The following is a 19,487-nucleotide window of genomic DNA, read 5'->3' as shown; positions in this document are numbered from 1 at the left end:
CCATTCCTCTCAATGGAGGAGAGTGAATAGTGGAGTGCCCAAGGGATTGGTACAGGGACTACTACTTATCACGTCTATAGCGCTGCAAGGCATACGCAGCACTGTACAACATACATGAAAAGACAGTCCCTGCTCAAAGAGCTCACAATCTAAATAGGACAGGCAAACAGACAGAACAACTAAGAGAAGGGAATTATTACAAGGCAAGTGAGTAGTGGTTAGGGGTCAAAAGCAATGTCAAAGAGGGCTTTTAGCCTGGATTTTAAAACGGTCAAAGACGGGGCCAGACCTACAGGACTGGTGCTATTAACATATTTATAAATGATCTGGAAATTGGAACAACAAATGAGGTGATTAAATTTGCATATGACACAAAACACTTTAAGGTTGTTAAAATGTTGGATTGTGAAAAATTGCAGAAAAACCTTAGAAAATTGGAAGACTGGGCATCCAAATGGCAGATGAAATTTATATTTAAATCTGTTTATTAATTTTACAAAGTGAACATTTTGCAATACATAATCTGCAGCAAAATCTTCAATGCAAATCAAAACAATACAGTGCAAAGGCAAAGGGCCTTGTCTCTGATAGCCCCGTACCTATATCCCCTCCTTCTATAAAAGCCCACTATATGAGCACTCCATGCTGCTGATCTTTACTGCTACGCTCAAGCGACTGGTGAAATAACTGGATGCGATTCTTAAGAAGAACTGTCATACAGAATTAGGCGCCTGCTAGCAGCTATAGCGCACCAGGCTATAATGCAGAGACTTAGAGCAGATCAAGTTTACAGCGCTTTCTCAGAGCAGTGGGAACATTATCTATCACCCAGCTTACACCGCAGTTCTGCACTCCATGGGTTACAAACTTTGAGCTTAATATACCCCAAATCCCCTGTAGTTGTTAGCTGGAATTAACGAGCAGACTTCTCCCACGTGGGCTCAGCAATTGTAAGTAAGGAGACCAAATCTGAAGGAATTGCCTTCTACGTTTAACTGATGTTTTGGACTCTCGGGCTTCCCAGGAGGTGGACCTGGTTCCTCCAGTGCCAGTAGGCGGGTGCTTCCGGAAAAGTCCAGTACTGCATAATACATTTGCGAGCCACCAAACTCAGTTTCCTGCATAGAAGAGTCGCCGGCGCCTTGGTGGGGACAAAAGCCCTAGGCTGATCTAGCAAAAATTGCCTCTCAGTTCCCTGGACTTTAACACCTAGTTGTATCAAAAATCCACGAACACATTGCCAAAATGCCCGCACCTTAGGACATTGCCAAAGGGCATGGTAAAACGTGCCTGGTCCCCCAGCACATTTAGAACAGTTAGCGCTCTCTGACCTCTGCATATGGGCCAGCTGTGCTTTGGTCATGTATCCCCTTAGTATGACTCTGTACCCACATTCTCTGTCTTTCATCCGTGACTAGCTGTCTGATCCCCTTCAGTGAGGCCGCTACATCCCAGGACGCCAGTGAAGTCCCAAGGTCCTGCTCCCATTTAACTTTAATTTTCTCATATTGTTTTACCGGTCTCTTACAGGCCAGGGCCCCATATAGATCAGATATTGTATGTCTTTCCGACGCCAGGTCCATGAAGAACCCCTGTATCTTGTCTCCTAAGCGGCCTCTCAAGGCATCCTGAGGCATTGTCTGCATATAGTGCTTAATTTGTAGGTAAGCAAAATGGTTCCCCCAGTCAGACCCTATCTTCTCTTTTAAGACAGCAAATGGTAATAAATCCCCCTTCTCCTGTAGCAGATGCTCCAGGTTCTTCATGCCTCGCTGCCCCCAGCCTACAAATATCGGGTTGCCTATTCCTGCTTCAAATGCTGCATTTCCCACAATCGGAATTTGATCCGAAATATTCGGATGTCCCCCTAATTGTCCAACCCACCACTGCCATGCCATGCGGGGAGGGGGTGGAGCAGGCAGATGAAATTTAATGTAGACAAATACAAAAGCGATGCACATTGAGAAGAATAATCTGAATCATAGTTAATTGATGCTAGGGTCCACTTGGGGGGTCAGCACCAGTATTGTCCTAGACAATATGCTGAAATCTTCTGCCCAGTGTACGGTGGTGGCCACAGGATGCAAGGAATTATTAGGAAAGGTATGGTAAATAAGACCGAGAATCCTATAATGCCTTTGTATCACTGTATGGTGCAACAAGTATTGCATTCAGTTCTGGTTGGCATGCACCTAAAAAAAAAGCTACAAACCATCCAAAACACAGCATCTCGACTTATCTATGGAGTGTCAAAGTTCACCTGTTCCAGGCCACTTCGTGAGAAGTTGCACTGGCTTCCCGTACAGGAGCGTGTATCTTTTAAAATCTGTACCCTAGTCCATAAGATTCTCTATGGAGCAGCCCCAACGTATATGGATGCTCTTGTCAACCTGCCACCAAGAAATTCACTCAAAACTGCCCGTTCTTACGTAAACCTTCATTACCCTTTGTGTTCTAGACTCAAATATAAAACCACATATGCTTCCACCTTTTCCTATGTCAGTACTCACTTGTGGAATGCACTACCTAAAACAGTGAAAACGGTTCAGGATCATCTGACTTTCAGGAAGTTTCTCAAGACCTGCTTGTTTGGGCAAGCGTACCCTAAAGATCCTGTCCTACCTCACGGACCCCAGGACACTGACCCCTCTAGTGCTCTTACAGACTAATCCATTACTTATCTTTACCTCCCTGCCCCACTTATCCCTTTCCATTTATATTGTACTCGCCTGTTTGTTATGTAACTGTTGTAAGCCACATTGAGCCTGCCAGCGGTGGGAAATTGTGGGGTATAAGTGCTGTAAAATAAATAAATATAGCAGAATTAGAAAAGGGTCAAAGAAGAGTGACCAAAATGATAAAGGGGATAGAGCTCCTCTCATATGAGGAAAGGCTAAAGAGGTTAGGGCTATTCAGTTTGGAAAAGAGATGGCTGAGGGGGAGATATGATTGAACTGGAACTCATTGCTGGAGGATGTGGTAACAGCAGTTCGCATATCTGTGTTTAAAAAAGGTTTGCACAAATTCCTGAAGGAAAAGTCTGTATGCTATCAAGACAGATATGGGGAAGCCATGCTTGTCCTGGGATTGGTAGCATGGAATGTTGCTGCTGTTTTGGTTTCTGCCAGGTACTTGTGATATGGATTGGCCACTGTTGGAAACAGGATAGTGGGCTAGGTGGACCATTGATCTGACCCAGTATGGCTATTCTTATGTGGGCTAGGTGGACCATTGATCTGACCCAGTATGGCTATTCTTATGACCAAATCTTGCAGGTTCCTTCAGGCATTTCTAAAGAGATGACCTGAGGTTTGCCTGGTCTGGGGATAGAATATAGTTAAAGTATGAAGCCCTACCACATCTCGTAGAGAGAGGGAATGAAAGGAGTTGATGAGGGTAAGGGATGATAGGCCAGTGTAGGACTGCGAGAGAGAAGTTTTAGCTTTTCAACTCCTGTGTTCCTTTTCCTGTGGTCTGCTAGCCTAGGACCCTCATTGCCTCCTACCTGCAAGGCTTTGTGTCCTGGTTGGCTATATCTCTTGCCCTGCCATAGTTATGACCCTTGAAGAGACCTTGCCTGTGTAAACAGGAGACAACTACGTCCTGCTCCCCTACCGCAGTGCTGTCTTTCTCTTCTGCAGTGTATAGTATCCTCTTCTCAAATCCCATGGTGCCACCAGTTTTGCCAAACTGACAATTATCACTATGCAGTACCCATATTCTTGAGCTCATTGAAGACCTTGGCTGGCACTGTAGGAATGTGGCAACCAGGCAGTTCATCTGTACTCAAAAAGAGTTACAGGGAGCCAGAGTAGCAAACCCAGCAGTGGTGGCCACAGTGGGTTTGGAGGCATGAGGTCTGGGAGAAAGAGACCACCAAGGGGAGAAGTTGGGAAGTCCCAGGAGCAGAGAGACAGGGCATGGAGAACAGCTGGTGGAAGGAGGGAAATGAGTGCAGGGCACAGGTGCAAATTTCCTATCTAGTTTGCAGGTTTAAGGGGGAGGGAGGTCATATTGGTAGTGAGGAGAGGGTGACCAATTCAGTGGCAGCACCTAAAATATTTGGCACTGAATTGGCCCATACTCCTTCATTTGCTTAACATTTTTTTGATGATATTCCAAAACAGTGGCGTAGCCAAGGGTGGGCCCAGGCCCACCCAGTAGCAGCACACCTATGATGTGGCTGGCAGGGATCCCCAAGCCCCACCAGCCAAAAACTCCCAACTGTCCCTCCTGCATACCTTGTAAATAACAGATCTTCACCTGCAGAAAGCAGCAACTGATATGTACTGTTCACACCGACCCCACAGCCTTCCCTCTGATGTATTCCCGCCTATGCGGAAGCAGGAAGTTACATCAGAGGGAAGGCTGCTGGACCAACATGAGCTGTGTGTATTAGTTGCTGCTCGTTGCCGGTGAAAATCTGCTACTTAAAAGGTATGCGGGGGAGGGGGGGATGTTTGAGAGCCCATATGGCATGCAGGCGAGAGAGGAAGAGACAAAATCACTTGTGGGACAGGGTGGAGTTCTGCCCACCCATCTTAGGCTCAGGCCTACCCAAAATTGGGTGTCTGGCTACACCCCTGTTCCAAAACCTCACCCAAAATTCCTTCTGCATTGTGTAGGATGGATTAGTGCTATGAAGAGAAGGAAATATGCTGTGCTTCCATCAGAATCCTAATTAGGCTGCTCATTTTACTACCTGCCAACACATCACTCCCCATCTAATGCCATTACCATGATTGTTTTAAACATTTGCATCTTGACATTAGAGGGCTGTCATTCCAGTAGCATGGACAGTATTCAGTGCAGCTGAGCTTACCACAAAGATCAACCAATGTGAATATACATAACTCCTCCACACCTAGTTAGAAATGTCTTATAATATCTGCTTGTTATACTACTATCATGACTTATCATTAGCATGTTGCCAAATATTTTCTGTAACACTAAATGCCTATTTTCTATTATATTACCACTACCCATGATGTATTGTAAGCCACATTGAGCCTGCAAATAGGTGGGAAAATGTGGGATACAAATGCAATAAATAAATATAAATGCGTTATTGACAAGATGCAGAAAGCACGGGGAAAAAATGGAGGGTTGGAAGGGGGGAACTGCCAGGATAAGAAGGAAAGACCAAATCAATGGCGTTCTTGGGTTGCAGGTGACCTGAGAGTTAACAGTGCTGAAGAACTGCAGCTTACCACCACTATCACCCACGCGGATGGTCCAACAGAAGTGTTCAGGCTGGCCGGCAAGGAAGCCCAGGAGTAACGACTGGAACGTCCCACTCAGAGGACAGTGGCAGCTGGACCACTACTAGTTTACATATGCCTTCCATGTAAAAAAATAAAATAGCTTATTTTACAAATACTCTGTATATAGAGCTGTATTTTTCTGTTTCTCAAAGAGCAGTGGCATGGAATAGAATGTTTGCAAGTTCTTCTTCCCACGGTAACTTGCTTGTTTTTTTTTTTATTGGGGGAGGGGGAATAAAATGCTGGATCTTTTTTATAAATTCATTGAAAAGAAGTGGCGTCTTCTCCATGTTTTGTCTTTTATGATAAATCCTTAATATTAGCAGGTGCACACATTCCAGTTCCTGACTAGCTAAGCCCAGCAATATGTTAGGATGTGAAAGAGGTTTTTCTTCGATGTTCTACCATAAACCCGTTTCCCTTCTGATGTAAGCTCACAGGAGAAAGCTCAGATGTCCTTTGCATCCCTCAGAGGAGGGGTTGTGTACCGGTATTGTTGTGCCAGAGATCATCTCATCCATTCTATCACTTTTGACAGCACATGGTGAGCTTAGTATTCGTCTTCTGTTGTATTGTGTGCTCTTTTCACAACACAGGAGAAGCAGATGCAATGATGGATCTCACTGATGTGCCTCAAACGAGCAGAGAAGGCATTTGCTGTGTTAGTGAACGCCAGTGTCTTTTACATTCAGGGGACTGTGATGCTCAGTAGCTGTTTGTGCAACTGGCCAGAAATGTTACTGTCTCGTGATTCCTTATTTAAAGTAGCAACACTGCTTTGGAGTAGGTAGCAGAGAGCCAAGCTTACTAAAGAGTCTGAATGGTGTTCAGTCACCAAACCAAAAGGGTGAAATCTACAAAGATGCCTAACAGTTATTCTCCCCACTCTTGTTTATGAGAGGCCTAATGTTACTTTCTATGATTGCATCCTAGTTCTGGTGCTGCTTTAGCCAGTTAATATTTATGTTCCTTGTCTACATATGTTCTGATGAGTAGAATAAGGCTTCATTTTGAGTTGACCCTAGTATACTGCATTTTGCAATGGTGCATGACATGAGGGTGCATTGCAACTTTAATACCAAATCCTTGTATGTCCAGAACACTAATGATGCTCTATCTTGTGGTGTAGATATCTTTTGTTATTTGATAAAATTTCATAAACTGAACCAGACACATTTTGACTATTGACATCTCATTCTGTATTTTGTACTTTTGGTTCTGTGCAACTTGAAAAGTTATGTTTTAGATTTGCTGTTCAAATCTATTAAAAGATGATCCTTTTGTAACAATAACATGTCTCTATATATTAGCTTTTTTTTTCTCTCCATCACAGAAGATTTTTGATTTTACAAGAGGGGGTAAAGTTTTTGGACTGCGATATTGTATGGTGCACAGTCAGCCTCCGTGGAATGCAGTAGCATTCTAGGGTAGACACTCCTACTATTAAGAGGAGGCAGTTGGACTCATGTTTTGTACAAAGCCAACAGTGCAATGCCAGCACATTTTCCGAGGTACCTCTTTGACACTATGAAAGGCGTATTCAGTGTAGACCCATCACTTCTCAGTTCTTTGCATGATGGCTTACGTCTTGTACACCAATGTTGGTACCAGTGATAGCTGCCACAGCCTAGCTTCTGAGCAGAGACACTCGTTCAGACCCCTTCATCGTTTTCTATGTCAAATGTAGAGCCTGAGCCTGGAAGAGTCTACAGGAATTATCTGATCATTCTCCACTGCTTCAATAAAATAAAGAGCCCCAAGGCAGCAGCTGAATCTGTTCATGGTATGCTAAAGGACCAACAATTCTGTAGGTGGTGGTAGAATCCACTTTTGGTTCAGCTTGTTGCCAAAAGATCAGGGCTGCTGGGGGGGGGGGGGGGCAAAATTCCCTGGGTCTGGACCTCCAAGGGGGCCCCAGCACCAGGGTTTCTCATCGCGTCCCAACAGGAGCAGAAGAAACAAAACTACAGCACCAGGCCCCACTTGGAGGCTGAGGAGGACACAGAGGAGCAGATACTGCAGGTCTTCCTCCAGTGCTGCTCTTCTGCCCATTGCTTGCTGAGTGGCTGCTTTTCCTCTCAGGCATGCGTGCTCTGTTTTGAAACCGAGCATTCCCTGAGAGAAAAAGCAGCTGCAGGGGCAGGCAATCAGCAGAGTGAAGAGTCAGCGCAGGAGGAAGACGTCTTCTGAAGTATTTGAATTGCGGCAGCCGATGACTTGGGGCAGCGGCCCGGGCCTGCTGCTCTGCCCCAAGCTCAGTTCAGTCTCTTGAAGGCCCTGCAAAAGATTGGACGTAGTGTATGGACTCCAGCCACCTCCAGGGCTTAATAAGTTAAAGCTCACATGCTCTTCAGTAATGGTTTAAGCAGCCATGACTGACGCAAAGGAATGCAGAGATTTATCTTAATTTTCTTCTTGGAAAGGATGACATTTGTTAGATCATTTGGGGAAGAAAGTCTTCCAAGGAGCTTGCTTATCAACTTTACAGGGTGTGGAACATGCATACAGTAACTCAGAAGGCAGCTAGCATGGTTGCAAGCTTCTATGCTGTGTGAGGAAGTCCACACCAAGGCTGCAGATGTTCATTATAAGGAAGACTTACTCGTTGAAGAGAAGGTGAGACAATTGTTAAAGATTATTGTTCTACTCTTCAGATGAGCCCTCTTAGATGCACTTCTCTTAACCAATGTTGACCTAGCTGTTAAATTTTTTAAAATCAGAAACATCTCAGCAATCTCAATATATGATTGCCCCAAAGTCAAGTCAGAGAGAGAGCTCGCCTATGCAAATGACTCTAGCTCATTCTAAGCAGTAGTTTTCTCTTTAACTATACTGCCCCAGTTTTGGGGGTGAGGGTTCAGTTCGTTATATCAGCTTGGCAAAAGATTAGAACAGCCACATGGGTCCTCTCTAGTCCAGAATGGATACCATTTCCAATTCATCAGCTGACTGCACCTTCACCATGGTCTCAATGTTTCTCCATCTTCCCAGCCTTTTACAGAAGGAAGTCCACCCACTCCTGTGCAAGGCCATAGAATGTGTTCCACACTAGGGAAATAGTCGTTTAAAATGACATGTATTATGAAGTAAAACCCATAATTCCTTGTGTATTGGGAGTGGGCAGGAGGAAGGGAGAGCATTGAATTTTATTTGGCCCACTAGACCACGGGAAGTATACACAGAATACATAATTAATCAGAGTTTTGGTGTTTTTTAAATACTATATTTCACAAATGTTTTCAGAATACCCATTCTAGCAGTTTGTTTCCATTATTTTTAGTTAATGTTTTACTTATTTATCACAGATCTATGGAGCTCTTTGTATTTCTAGTTCCGACATTTCTTAATGTTGTGGCCCCCAGGGATAGTATTGAACATTTATGTGACCCTCTGTGTATAAAGGTTGCCCTCCCCTGCTTCAAAAGGACAAAGTTACTTTTCTGTGGAAAATGTGTGCATTTTGTTTTTCCAGACATGGCTCATTCCACAATATTGAGCTGTAAGATGTTTCTACAATTGAAATTTGAGTTGCTCTCCCTTGGTGGTACTTTCTCTTAAGTTTCAGTGCAATTGTTGGGTTACTTGTAATAATGACCACTATACCTTTTTTGATCCTGCTCATTTAGAGAGGTTTACTGCAGATGCAGTGTCCCCTAGGCTGCCCCACTGCTCTGCTCAGATGTCTGTGTGGCCAGTCTAGTAGGACTGCTGGCCCCCAGACATCCCAATGGCTTGTTTTTTGTGTGTTTTTTCTCTTGGATGTTTTTTTGTTTGAAAATGGCCCTAGAAGAAAAATGCACTGGTCACAAAGATGTCTAAAATAGGGTGATTTTCAAACCCAAAAGATAGACATTTTTCTGGTTTGAAAATGACCACATTCTTTACTAAACGCCCCAAATCAGATTTGGATGTCATATCAGAAATACCCCTCTTATTCTTTTAGGGACCTGTTTACTAAGGCATGCTAGCGTTTTTAGCACACACTAAAAATTAGCATGCGCTAATGCTAGAGATACCCATATATTCCTGAGTGCACGCCTACAGCGCAGCTTAGTAAACAGGGCTCTAGATATTCCTTAGTTGTTTATGTAAAAATATCTTCAAATCCCCAATTAATGTAGACTTGGAGCATACTCTTTCCAATTTTTTTATTGAGTGGTTGCATTTTCTATGCTTTTATGTATAACAATTGTATATCAAGATTCTTCAATTAAATAAAAAGACTAAGGCGATGACACCGCTGAATGCATGAATGGCCACTCATCCTCAGACTTTACACTATGTTCTGAGCTGTGGGACAGCAGTTCTGCACCAGCACCGTCCGCTGACGCTAGCCGCTTGTGTGCCTTATCAGTCCTGTTGTCTATGGACAAACGCCTGTAAAAATAAGCAAAATTTTTTATGACACAAAGGATTTACTGGACTTTGCCCAGTCAAGAGTGGTGGAAAGCTTTTCTTAGAATATGCCATTAGATATGTGCTCTTTCTGTGACCTCGATACCCATGTAAATGCTTCATCGGCTATGCTGGAAATGCTTGTTTTCTTCACGCTGCAGCAGTTTAGATTTTTTTTTTTTTGCTTGATAAATCTACTTCTCTAGAGTGTCTTGCTATAGAGGATGGGAGTAGCTAGGGTTAGTGATATTTTGAAGCCCCAGAAGCATATTAAAAAAAAAACATTTATTTTATTTTTTAGTTTTTAATTGGTCTCCCCCCCCCCCCCCCCCTTACTCCTGATGAGGGTCTTAAGTGAATGAGTAAGGAATTGCAATATATATTGGATTCAGGTAGGAACGAAAGGACATAACAAACTTATACATCAAAAAGACAGACAACTGATAAAAATTATCACTACCTCAAATCCAACTGAACACCACCAACAAATACAAATAGGATACATCAACGCCAGATCAGCAGTCAATAAAACTACGATACTAACAGACTAGATTACAACTGACCATCTCGACTTCCTACTTATTAGCGAAACTTGGATCCATGATCCCAAAGATCCAATAATTTTAGAGCTCTAAAATTATTGGATGTTTGGGATCATGCAGGATTGAGTGTTTATTTAGGTATTCAGTAAGTTGTTTTGTCGCTATGCCTTCCATGAGTTTGGTTATAAGTGGTATAGATGCTACTGGGCGATAGTTGGTTAGGTCCATTGTGCTTTTCTTAGCATCTTTCGGTAGCAGAGTAAGTAGGATGTTTCCTTTATCCGTGGGAAAGAGCCCATTTTGGAGTCTGCGGAGAAAAAGGGTCCTGCGCTAGCGCCAGGGCCCTTTTTACCGCAGCGGGTAAAAAAAAAAGCCCCCAGCACACATGGCCATGTGGTGAGAGAACACTTACCACATGGCCATGCAGCAAGGAGCCCTTACTGCCACCCATTGAGGTGATGATAAGGGCTCCTGCACTAACCTGGAAATGGTGCTTGCTTGGGGCAGGACTACTGGCGGCAACCATGTTGGGCCGCTGGTAGTCCCAGAAGAGCGAGTGGTGTGCCCAAGGCCTTACCGCCGCTCTGTAGAAGGGCCCCCTTGTGCCTCATGGATCTCGGGAGGTATATCAAAGCACTTTGTTTTTTTCAGTGTTGCTCACCCTACAACTAACTTCAGATATGACAAGACAAATGTCGTTGTTATAGGCATTTTAAATTGAGTGATTTTTAATATACGAAGTTCCTCAAGAACACTGCCCACGGGTCAGGAACTAAGCAAAACTGAGAGCCACTGGTCAGGGCCGCTGAGAGGGGGGCAGAGGTGACACAATTCCCCGGGCCTGGGCCTCCAAGGGGCTGCCTGGTGCCGCAGTCCCCGGTCTCAACCACCCTCCCTCAGCTCTGTCAACAGCCCCCCTCCATCTGCCACCGGGCCCCCTGCATTCAAATCACAGCACCTCACCTCCGTGTGAAAGCGCAGCGGCAGATTGCCTACCTTCGGGCCTTCCCTCCGTGTCCTGCCCTCATCTGATCCACAAGGGCAGGACACAGGGAGGGAAGGCCCGAAGGGAGGCGATCTGCCGCTGCGCTTTCACACGGAGGTGAGGCGCTGTGATTTGGATGGAGGGGGCTGTCGATGGGGGTGGGCGGGTGGAGACTGGGGCCCAGGGGCAGCCTTGCCCCAGGCCCAGCCCAGTCTCTCAGTGGCCCTGCCACTGCTTAACACTGTCTTTGTCAAAACCTAGTATTTGACTCTGGCGAGAGGTAACGTGGTGGCATGTCCAGACACTTAACCCTCCATTGCTTCATGTACAAACTTAAGACTATAAGCCCTCTGGGGACAGGTAGGAAAGTACTATTGTTCCTGAATTTAACTCGCTGTGAGCTGAATCCAACATCCCTCCCCTTCCTTCCCTTTCCACTTTTAAAAAGAGGCTGGTAATATCGGGAGAAGCTGGCCAGCCCCTTTTGCCACACAAGGGCCTGTGCTCTGCAGTGAGTGCAGATGCGCCCTTGTTTTCTCTGTGATGGGAGATGGGGGAGGCCAGGCACAGGGTGGTTGAGATGATTAACTCTGAAACCACAACCTGCCCACAAAAGACAAGTAATTCTTCATGCCTTGGTTTTGTGCCCTTTCAACCGCCTACTTCATTATCTGCAGAAACTGTAGGGTAAGACTTTTGGGACCCCACGATGAATATGCTGCATGACGTTAATTTATATGCAGTAGGTATCCAAAGTATGCAAAAAAAAGACATACATCAACATGACTTGACTTGCTGTGGAGTCTGCAGGATGGGTTTGGGAAGCCCTGCTTTAGGACAGTGTTACTGGATTCTCGGATGTGTTAGCGGATGGGATTTGGGGGTTTACCCTACTTGGTGCTTGAGGTGGCATTGAAATACTGTAGCAAAACAATCAAATTGATCTATAAATTGTGTTTGTATTTGATTGGATTTTATTATTTATTTGTATCCCACATTTTCCCACCTGTTTGCAGGCTCAATGTGGCTTACATGGTACCGCAACGGCGTTCGCCAGTTGCGGTATGAACAAATACAGGTGTAAAGAAAGTTTGGTAGACACATTGGGGAAGTTAGGGAGGGGGAGTGAGGGTTAAGGTATGGCCATTACAGTCTTTGGTTTTGCAGTGTCACAGGAGCTTATGTTTTTATGTTGGGTCGGTGGGGTATGTCTTTTTGAACAGGTTTGTTTTCATTTCTTTCCGGAATCTTAGGTGGTCGTTCATTGTTTTTATTATCTTTGGCAGAGCGTTCCATACTTGTGCGCTTAAGTAAGAAAAGCTGGATGCATAAGTTGATTTGTATTTGAGTCCTTTAGTACTTGGGCAGTGGAGAAAATTATAGTGTTGTAAATTGCCCTGGAACTTTAGGAGAAACATAACTGAAAATAAAAATGTAATGTTCAAAGGTAAATAGTGGTAGCCAACTTCCTTATTTGGAATTCAAGAGTGAGTGTTGATTTGATAGTTTTACTGTTAATATTGCTTCATCCCATCAGAAAACTGGGCCCATTCTTCGTTGTCTGTGAGCCTGTGCTCTTTTATAATCCTGTAATTAAAGAGTGGCAGTGAGGGTGCTCCAGAGGTGTGGCGAACTTCCAAACCCATTGCCGAGGTTACCGATCTCCTGCTGAGTCCTGATCTGAATAAAAATAAACATCTCCTTTATTCTCTGCTCCCAAATCTACTTCCATTGATTTGTGCTGCATAGTAGTGAACATGAGAATATGCGAAGAATTCCTCCCCTGCCAAATCCCAACTCCAAACAGGCATTGTGCTGTGGAAAGGGATTTGCTCTCTCAGCTGATCTCTCCCCTGCAGGAGGCAGAGGGCCAGTTTCCATAAACCGAGGCGACACAGCTGTCAGATCGGTCTACATAAGGAATATCTCAGGATCCTATTCACTTCATCGATTTCAACCCTTGCTTTCCAAGTACAGAAGTTCAGGCATTGCTAGTAAAGTAAGTTGAATTTTGAACGTCAGTGTGATCTTTCAAGGGTTTGTGTGTGCCATCTTCTGGTTGAATGAGGTAATGCAGTCCTCAGAGTTGACACTTGAATGGTTTGCCACTGACGTGCCATTTATGTTTTTTATGACTCAGTAAAGTGCACAGCACTGGATTATCTAAAAAATATATTTAACCATTAGAGCTATTTGAAATAGAAACACATAAGAAATAAATTAAGTGAAAGCAACCTGTAGTACAGCAGCTGTCTAATTAAAAACATAAAGCCAACCATTATAATTTAGTCTTTTTTTTCTTAATGGCCTTGCACGCTGAGGAATCTGCAATATGTATATATGGCCATAAATAAGAGAAAAATTTGAGACCTCTGTCTGATCCTTTATTTTATTAGGACAAAGCCGTAGCGGAGAAATTAAATGAATTCTTTGCTTCGGTCTTCACCGAGGAGGATTTGGGGGGGACACCGGTGCCGGAAAGAATATTTGAAGCGGGGGAGTCGGAGAAACTAAACAAATTCTCTGTAACCTTGGAGGATGTAATGGGTCAGTTCAGCAAGCTGAAGAGTAGTAAATCACCGGGACCTGATGGTATTCATCCCAGAGTATTAATAGAACTAAAAAATGAACTTGCGGAGCTACTGTTAGAAATATGCAATCTGTCCCTAAAATCGAGTGTAGTACCGGAAGACTGGAGGGTAGCCAATGTTACTCCGATTTTTAAAAAGGGTTCCAAAGGAGATCCGGGAAATTATAGACCGGTGAGTCTGACGTCGGTGCCGGGCAAGATGGTGGAGGCTATTATTAAAAATAAAATTGCAGAGCATATACAAAAACATGGACTGATGAGACAAAGTCAGCACGGATTTAGTGAAGGGAAGTCTTGCCTCACCAATCTAATGCATTTTTTTGAGGGGGTAAGCAAACATGTGGACAATGGGGAGCCGGTTGACATTGTATATCTGGATTTTCAGAAGGTGTTTGACAAAGTGCCGCACGAAAGACTCCTGAAGAAATTGCAGAGTCATGGAATCGGAGGTAGGGTATTATTATGGATTAAGAACTGGTTGAAAGATAGGAAGCAGAGAGTAGGATTGCGTGGCCAGTATTCTCAGTGGAGGAGGGTAGTTAGTGGGGTCCCGCAGGGGTCTGTGCTGGGTCCGTTGCTTTTTAATGTATTTATAAATGACCTAGAGATGGGAATAACTAGTGAGGTAATTAAATTCGCCGATGACACAAAATTATTCAGGGTCGTCAAGTCGCAGGAGGAATGTGAACGATTACAGGAGGACCTTGCGAGACTGGGAGAATGGGCGTGCAAGTGGCAGATGAAGTTCAATGTTGACAAGTGCAAAGTGATGCATGTGGGTAAGAGGAACCCGAATTATAGCTACGTCTTGCAAGGTTCCGCGTTAGGAGTTACGGATCAAGAAAGGGATCTGGGTGTCGTCGTCTATGATACGCTGAAACCTTCTGCTCAGTGTGCTGCTGCGGCTAGGAAAGCGAATAGAATGTTGGGTGTTATTAGGAAGGGTATGGAGTCCAGGTGTGCGGATGTTATAATGCCGTTGTATCGCTCCATGGTGCGACCGCACCTGGAGTATTGTGTTCAGTACTGGTCTCCGTATCTCAAAAAAGATATAGTAGAATTGGAAAAGGTACAGCGAAGGGCGACGAAAATGATAGTGGGGATGGGACGACTTTCCTATGAAGAGAGGCTGAGAAGGCTAGGGCTTTTCAGCTTGGAGAAGAGACGGCTGAGGGGAGATATGATAGAAGTGCATAAAATAATGAGTGGAATGGATCGGGTGGATGTGAAGCGACTGTTCACGCTATCCAAAAATACTAGGACTAGAGGGCATGAGTTGAAGCTACAGTGTGGTAAATTTAAAACGAATCGGAGAAAATTTTTCTTCACCCAACGTGTAATTAGACTCTGGAATTCGTTGCCGGAGAACGTGGTACGGGCGGTTAGCTTGACGGAGTTTAAAAAGGGGTTAGATAGATTCCTAAAGGACAAGTCCATAGACCGCTATTAAATGGACTTGGAAAAATTCCGCATTTTTAGGTATAACTTGTCTGGAATGTTTTTACGTTTGGGGAGCGTGCCAGGTGCCCTTGACCTGGATTGGCCACTGTCGGTGACAGGATGCTGGGCTAGATGGACCTTTGGTCTTTCCCAGTATGGCACTACTTATGTACTTATGTATTTATGCAATTTGCAAACATCCATTTTGAGAACAAATTGAAGCAAGACAATGAAGTAACCCTGATCAGGAAAACACAACAAAGGGTAAAGGGTCCTGAATCTGATATACCACCTTTCTGCGGTACAGCCAAGGCAGTTTACATAAATTATATGCAGATACTTTCTCTGTCCCCAGTGGGCTCACAATCTTAAGTTTTGTACCTGGGGCAATGGAGGGTTAAATGGCTTGTCCTGTGTAGAAAGAGTCTGAAGTGGAAATTGAACCCAGTTCCCCAGGTTCTCTTCCCTCATTGATTGGTTGGTGGAAGAATGAAAATGTTCTTGGGCTGTGGCAGAGGAAGATGAAGAAAAACTTATCAAAGTGTCTCCTACAATAACCTCCAAAGCAGGGCCGCTGAGAGCCTGAGCAGGGCCCAGGGCAGGGCTGCCCCCCCAATCGCTACCACTGTCACCGCAGTCCCCAGTCTCCACCCACCCAGCCCCAACGACAGCCCCCCCCCCCCCCGTCTGCCACCGGGTCCCCTGCATTCAAATCGGCAGCGCCTCACCTGTGTGTGAAAGTGGCAGATTGCCTTTCTTCGTGCCCTCCCTCACTGTGTCCCGCCCTCGTGGAAAAAGGAAGTTACATCAGACAAGGGCAGGACACAGTGAGGGAGGGCCTGAAGGGAGGCAATCTGCCACTTTCACACAGAGGTGAGGCGCTGCCGATTTGAATGCAGGGGACCCGGTGGCGGATGGAGGGGGGCTGTCAACGGAGCCAAGGGTGAGGGGGGTGAGACGGGGGACTGCAGCACCGGTGGCCTGGGAGCAGGAGAAGGAAAGACCCTGGTGTTGGGCCCCCCTTGGAGGCCTGGACCCAGGAAATTTTGTCCCCCCCCCCCCTTCTCGGCGGCCCTGCTCCAAAGCCAGTTCTCCCGCCAAACCTGCTGCAGCCATGGATGACTGACCCATAGCAAAGGGGGCCAGCAGAAGCCCTCTGTCATCCAGACCTAAAAATGTATCTATCTCCCGTTTGAGGGATGCTACTTTCCCTCCATCAGCAATAGAAGCTCCAGAGCTAGAACTGGGGGTCAGGTGCTGTGCTGTGGATTGGAAAGCTCTGCTGGGTAAACCTTTATGGAACTCTTCTCACTAAAAAACTAAAATAAAACCAGGAAAATACTGCAGCTCCAAAGAAAGTGGTTTCAAGGCAGGTGCCATTTTGGACCCACGTCTCCTTCAGGAAGGACTAGCTCTCTTTGACGCACCTCAGAGTCTCAGTTTGCTTGTGGGAAGAGGTACCGAGTGTGCTCTCAAATATATATCCCCTTACTAGGAAGATTTTATATATGCAAAACATAGCAGCCAGCGCTGTGGATGCTTCAGCACCCCCAGTATTGCACAAATTCCTTGACTATGTCCAGGAAGAGATAATTTCCATTGGGTTCAGTACCCCCAACAATTATGATGCCAAGAGCTACTGATTTTAGGTTTCTGATAAAACACTCCTGATCCAAATCGGATAAACACCAGAAAAACACCACTCCTCCTAGTAATCTGTCACCTCTCCACTGGATTATTCCATATCCTCCAATCAGTTTTTGTGCCCTTTCTGTGCTGGCGACTCGAGTGACACAGATGTACTTATTTGATTCCCCTGGAAATACTACCCTTGGCACAAGAACACTGATTTTATTTTTGTATCCTCAAAGAGCCCCTAATTAGTTAGAGAATAAACACTAAGGGGTCCTTTTACTAAGGTGCCCTAAGTGTGCACTAAACGCCATGCAGCCCATTGCAGCTACATGGCATTTAACACACACTAAATCATTAGCATGCACTAAATCTATTTGCGCACCTTAGTAAAAGGACCCCCAGAATTATTGACTCTGAGAGTGGTATGCTATTAAAGGTGAAGACAAGGGAATCTCAAAAGAAGTGGACAGACCCCATACTGGTTTCTCTGAAGAAGGATCAAAGACTCTTTCAGTTCATGTCAGTGCAGAAGACTGAGTACAGGACAGGTCAACCTCGACAAGAGGGGACCCTCACCTAAGTCCTCATAAAATTCATTTAGATCCCTAAAACTTGCCTACCCAAAGTAAATGACTTTGTATTGGGCTTCATTAAGGACAGGATTATTCCTCTTAGAAGTTTGTTCCTAGGTGTGGGATAGTTTGGAGAGCAATATTGCACATTTTGCCATTTTGATGGCTAACTGGCAAACTCTACACCAGTGCCCAGAAAACAGTCCTGGGGAGCTTCTACTGTGAAAACTGAAGAATAAATGAAGCCAATATTCAGCGGTCGGTGGTTTTAAAACTTTCTTTAAATTAGTCCCTTATCTTCTAACTCCACTTATTCTCATACCTGTCTATATGTTCCATCTTTGCTTATACCCTACGCTGTCTATTAAAATGTTCTATTATGTATTGTGTTGACATTGTAAGTAGTATACTGTGCCATACTTTGTATTGTCGTTTGAATATTTTTACTGCTGTAATTGTCTATTGCTTATGTTTGATTTATTCTTACTGTACACCACCTCAAGTAAATTCTTTCAAAAAGGCAGTAAATATATCCTAATAAATAAATAAATAAATATGGCTGTCACAGGATAGAACACATTCTGCTGTCATAGAGGTGGGTACGGCATTTGAGGCTGGCATAGAGGCTGGAAAAATAGTTTGTAAAGTGGGTTTTTTTTTGGTGGGAGGGGGTTAGTGACCACTGGGGGAGTCCGGGGAGGTCATCCCCGATTCCCTCCAGTGGTCATTTGGTCAGTTGGGGCACTTTTTTGGGACCTGTTCATGAAAAAAAAGGGTCCAAAAAAAAGTGACCCAACATCGCGGTAAAATCGCCTTTTTTTCGATTATCAGCTAAAGACGCCCATCTCTCCTTAGCCGATAACCACGCCCCAGTTCCGCCTTCACCACGCCTCCAACACGCCCCCATCAACTTTACCCGTTTCCATGATGGATTGCAGTTGGAAACGCCCAAAATCGGCTTTTGATTATACCGATTTGGGTGCCCACGGGAGAAAGATGCCCATCTCCTGATTTGGGTTGCAATATAGGCGTTTTTCTCTTTCGATTATAAGCTGGATAGGCACCTAGATATCTTTACAACATTACCCTTAATACCAGAATATGGGCCAAAAAATTCATGATCAGTGCTTAATGGATAACAGGCTATATCACATGATTTAACTGACTATCCACGAATATTCAGCACATTGTCAGCTAAGCTTGGAAGCCAAATTGGAGCATCAAAATAGCAGATTCTATCTTTGGCTGGTTTAAATTTAACTATCCAGCACTGAATATCGACTTGGCCAGTTAAGTTTATACCAGCCAAAAATAAACTGGATATTAAATGTCGGTGACCAGAAATGGCCTGGCATTGAATATCCAGACTGTGTCGGTATTAGAGCACAGCAGCTGCTCACGTGGCTTAGTAAATAGGGGGGAAAGTCTTCAACAAAATCTTAAACTTAGTAAAATTCTCCTCACAGCAAATATAATTTGGAGGTTGATTCCAAAGAAAAGGGGCAAAAAAAAAAAAGCTCTTGTTCTCGTAGAATTTAATCAGGTACAGTTAACTCATTTATAGCCCACTCATACAAAAAAATAGTTCCTAGCGGGTTACAGCCAAAATACGAGATTAATGAAACAAATCTAGGATGTAGCAATAAATAATCATATGATAGTATATATACAGTGGGGGAAATAAGTATTTGATCCCTTGCTGATTTTGTAAGTTTGCCCACTGACAAAGACATGAGCAGCCCATAATTGAAGGGTAGGTTATTGGTAACAGTGAGAGATAGCACATCACAAATTAAATCCGGAAAATCACATTGTGGAAAGTATATGAATTTATTTGCATTCTGCAGAGGGAAATAAGTATTTAATCCCTCTGGCAAACAAGACCTAATACTTGGTGGCAAAACCCTTGTTGGCAAGCACAGCGGTCAGACGTCTTCTGTAGTTGATGATGAGGTTTGCACACATGTCAGGAGGAATTTTGGTCCACTCCTCTTTGCAGATCATCTCTAAATCATTAAGAGTTCTGGGCTGTCGCTTGGCAACTCGCAGCTTCAGCTCCCTCCA

At 44.4% G+C, this 19,487-nt stretch overlaps 1 protein-coding gene across 1 annotated transcript in view; it reads left to right on the top strand.

The window, feature by feature from the left end:
• Positions 1-5,377, top strand: part of WLS (Wnt ligand secretion mediator) — a 98,358-nt gene extending 92,981 nt beyond the window's left edge. The window contains exon 12 of the mRNA XM_030205751.1: positions 5,171-5,377. Coding sequence (XP_030061611.1) covers positions 5,171-5,280 — 110 coding nt within the window. The 3' untranslated portion in view covers positions 5,281-5,377. The remainder of the gene's footprint in view (positions 1-5,170) is intronic.
• Positions 5,378-19,487: the final 14,110 nt, after the last annotated feature.

This window comes from Microcaecilia unicolor, chromosome 6, assembly GCF_901765095.1.
Source record: "Microcaecilia unicolor chromosome 6, aMicUni1.1, whole genome shotgun sequence".
NCBI lineage: Eukaryota > Metazoa > Chordata > Amphibia > Gymnophiona > Siphonopidae > Microcaecilia > Microcaecilia unicolor.
The sequence above is the reverse complement of the archived record's forward strand: the minus strand, read 5'-3'. Positions and strand labels throughout refer to the sequence as shown.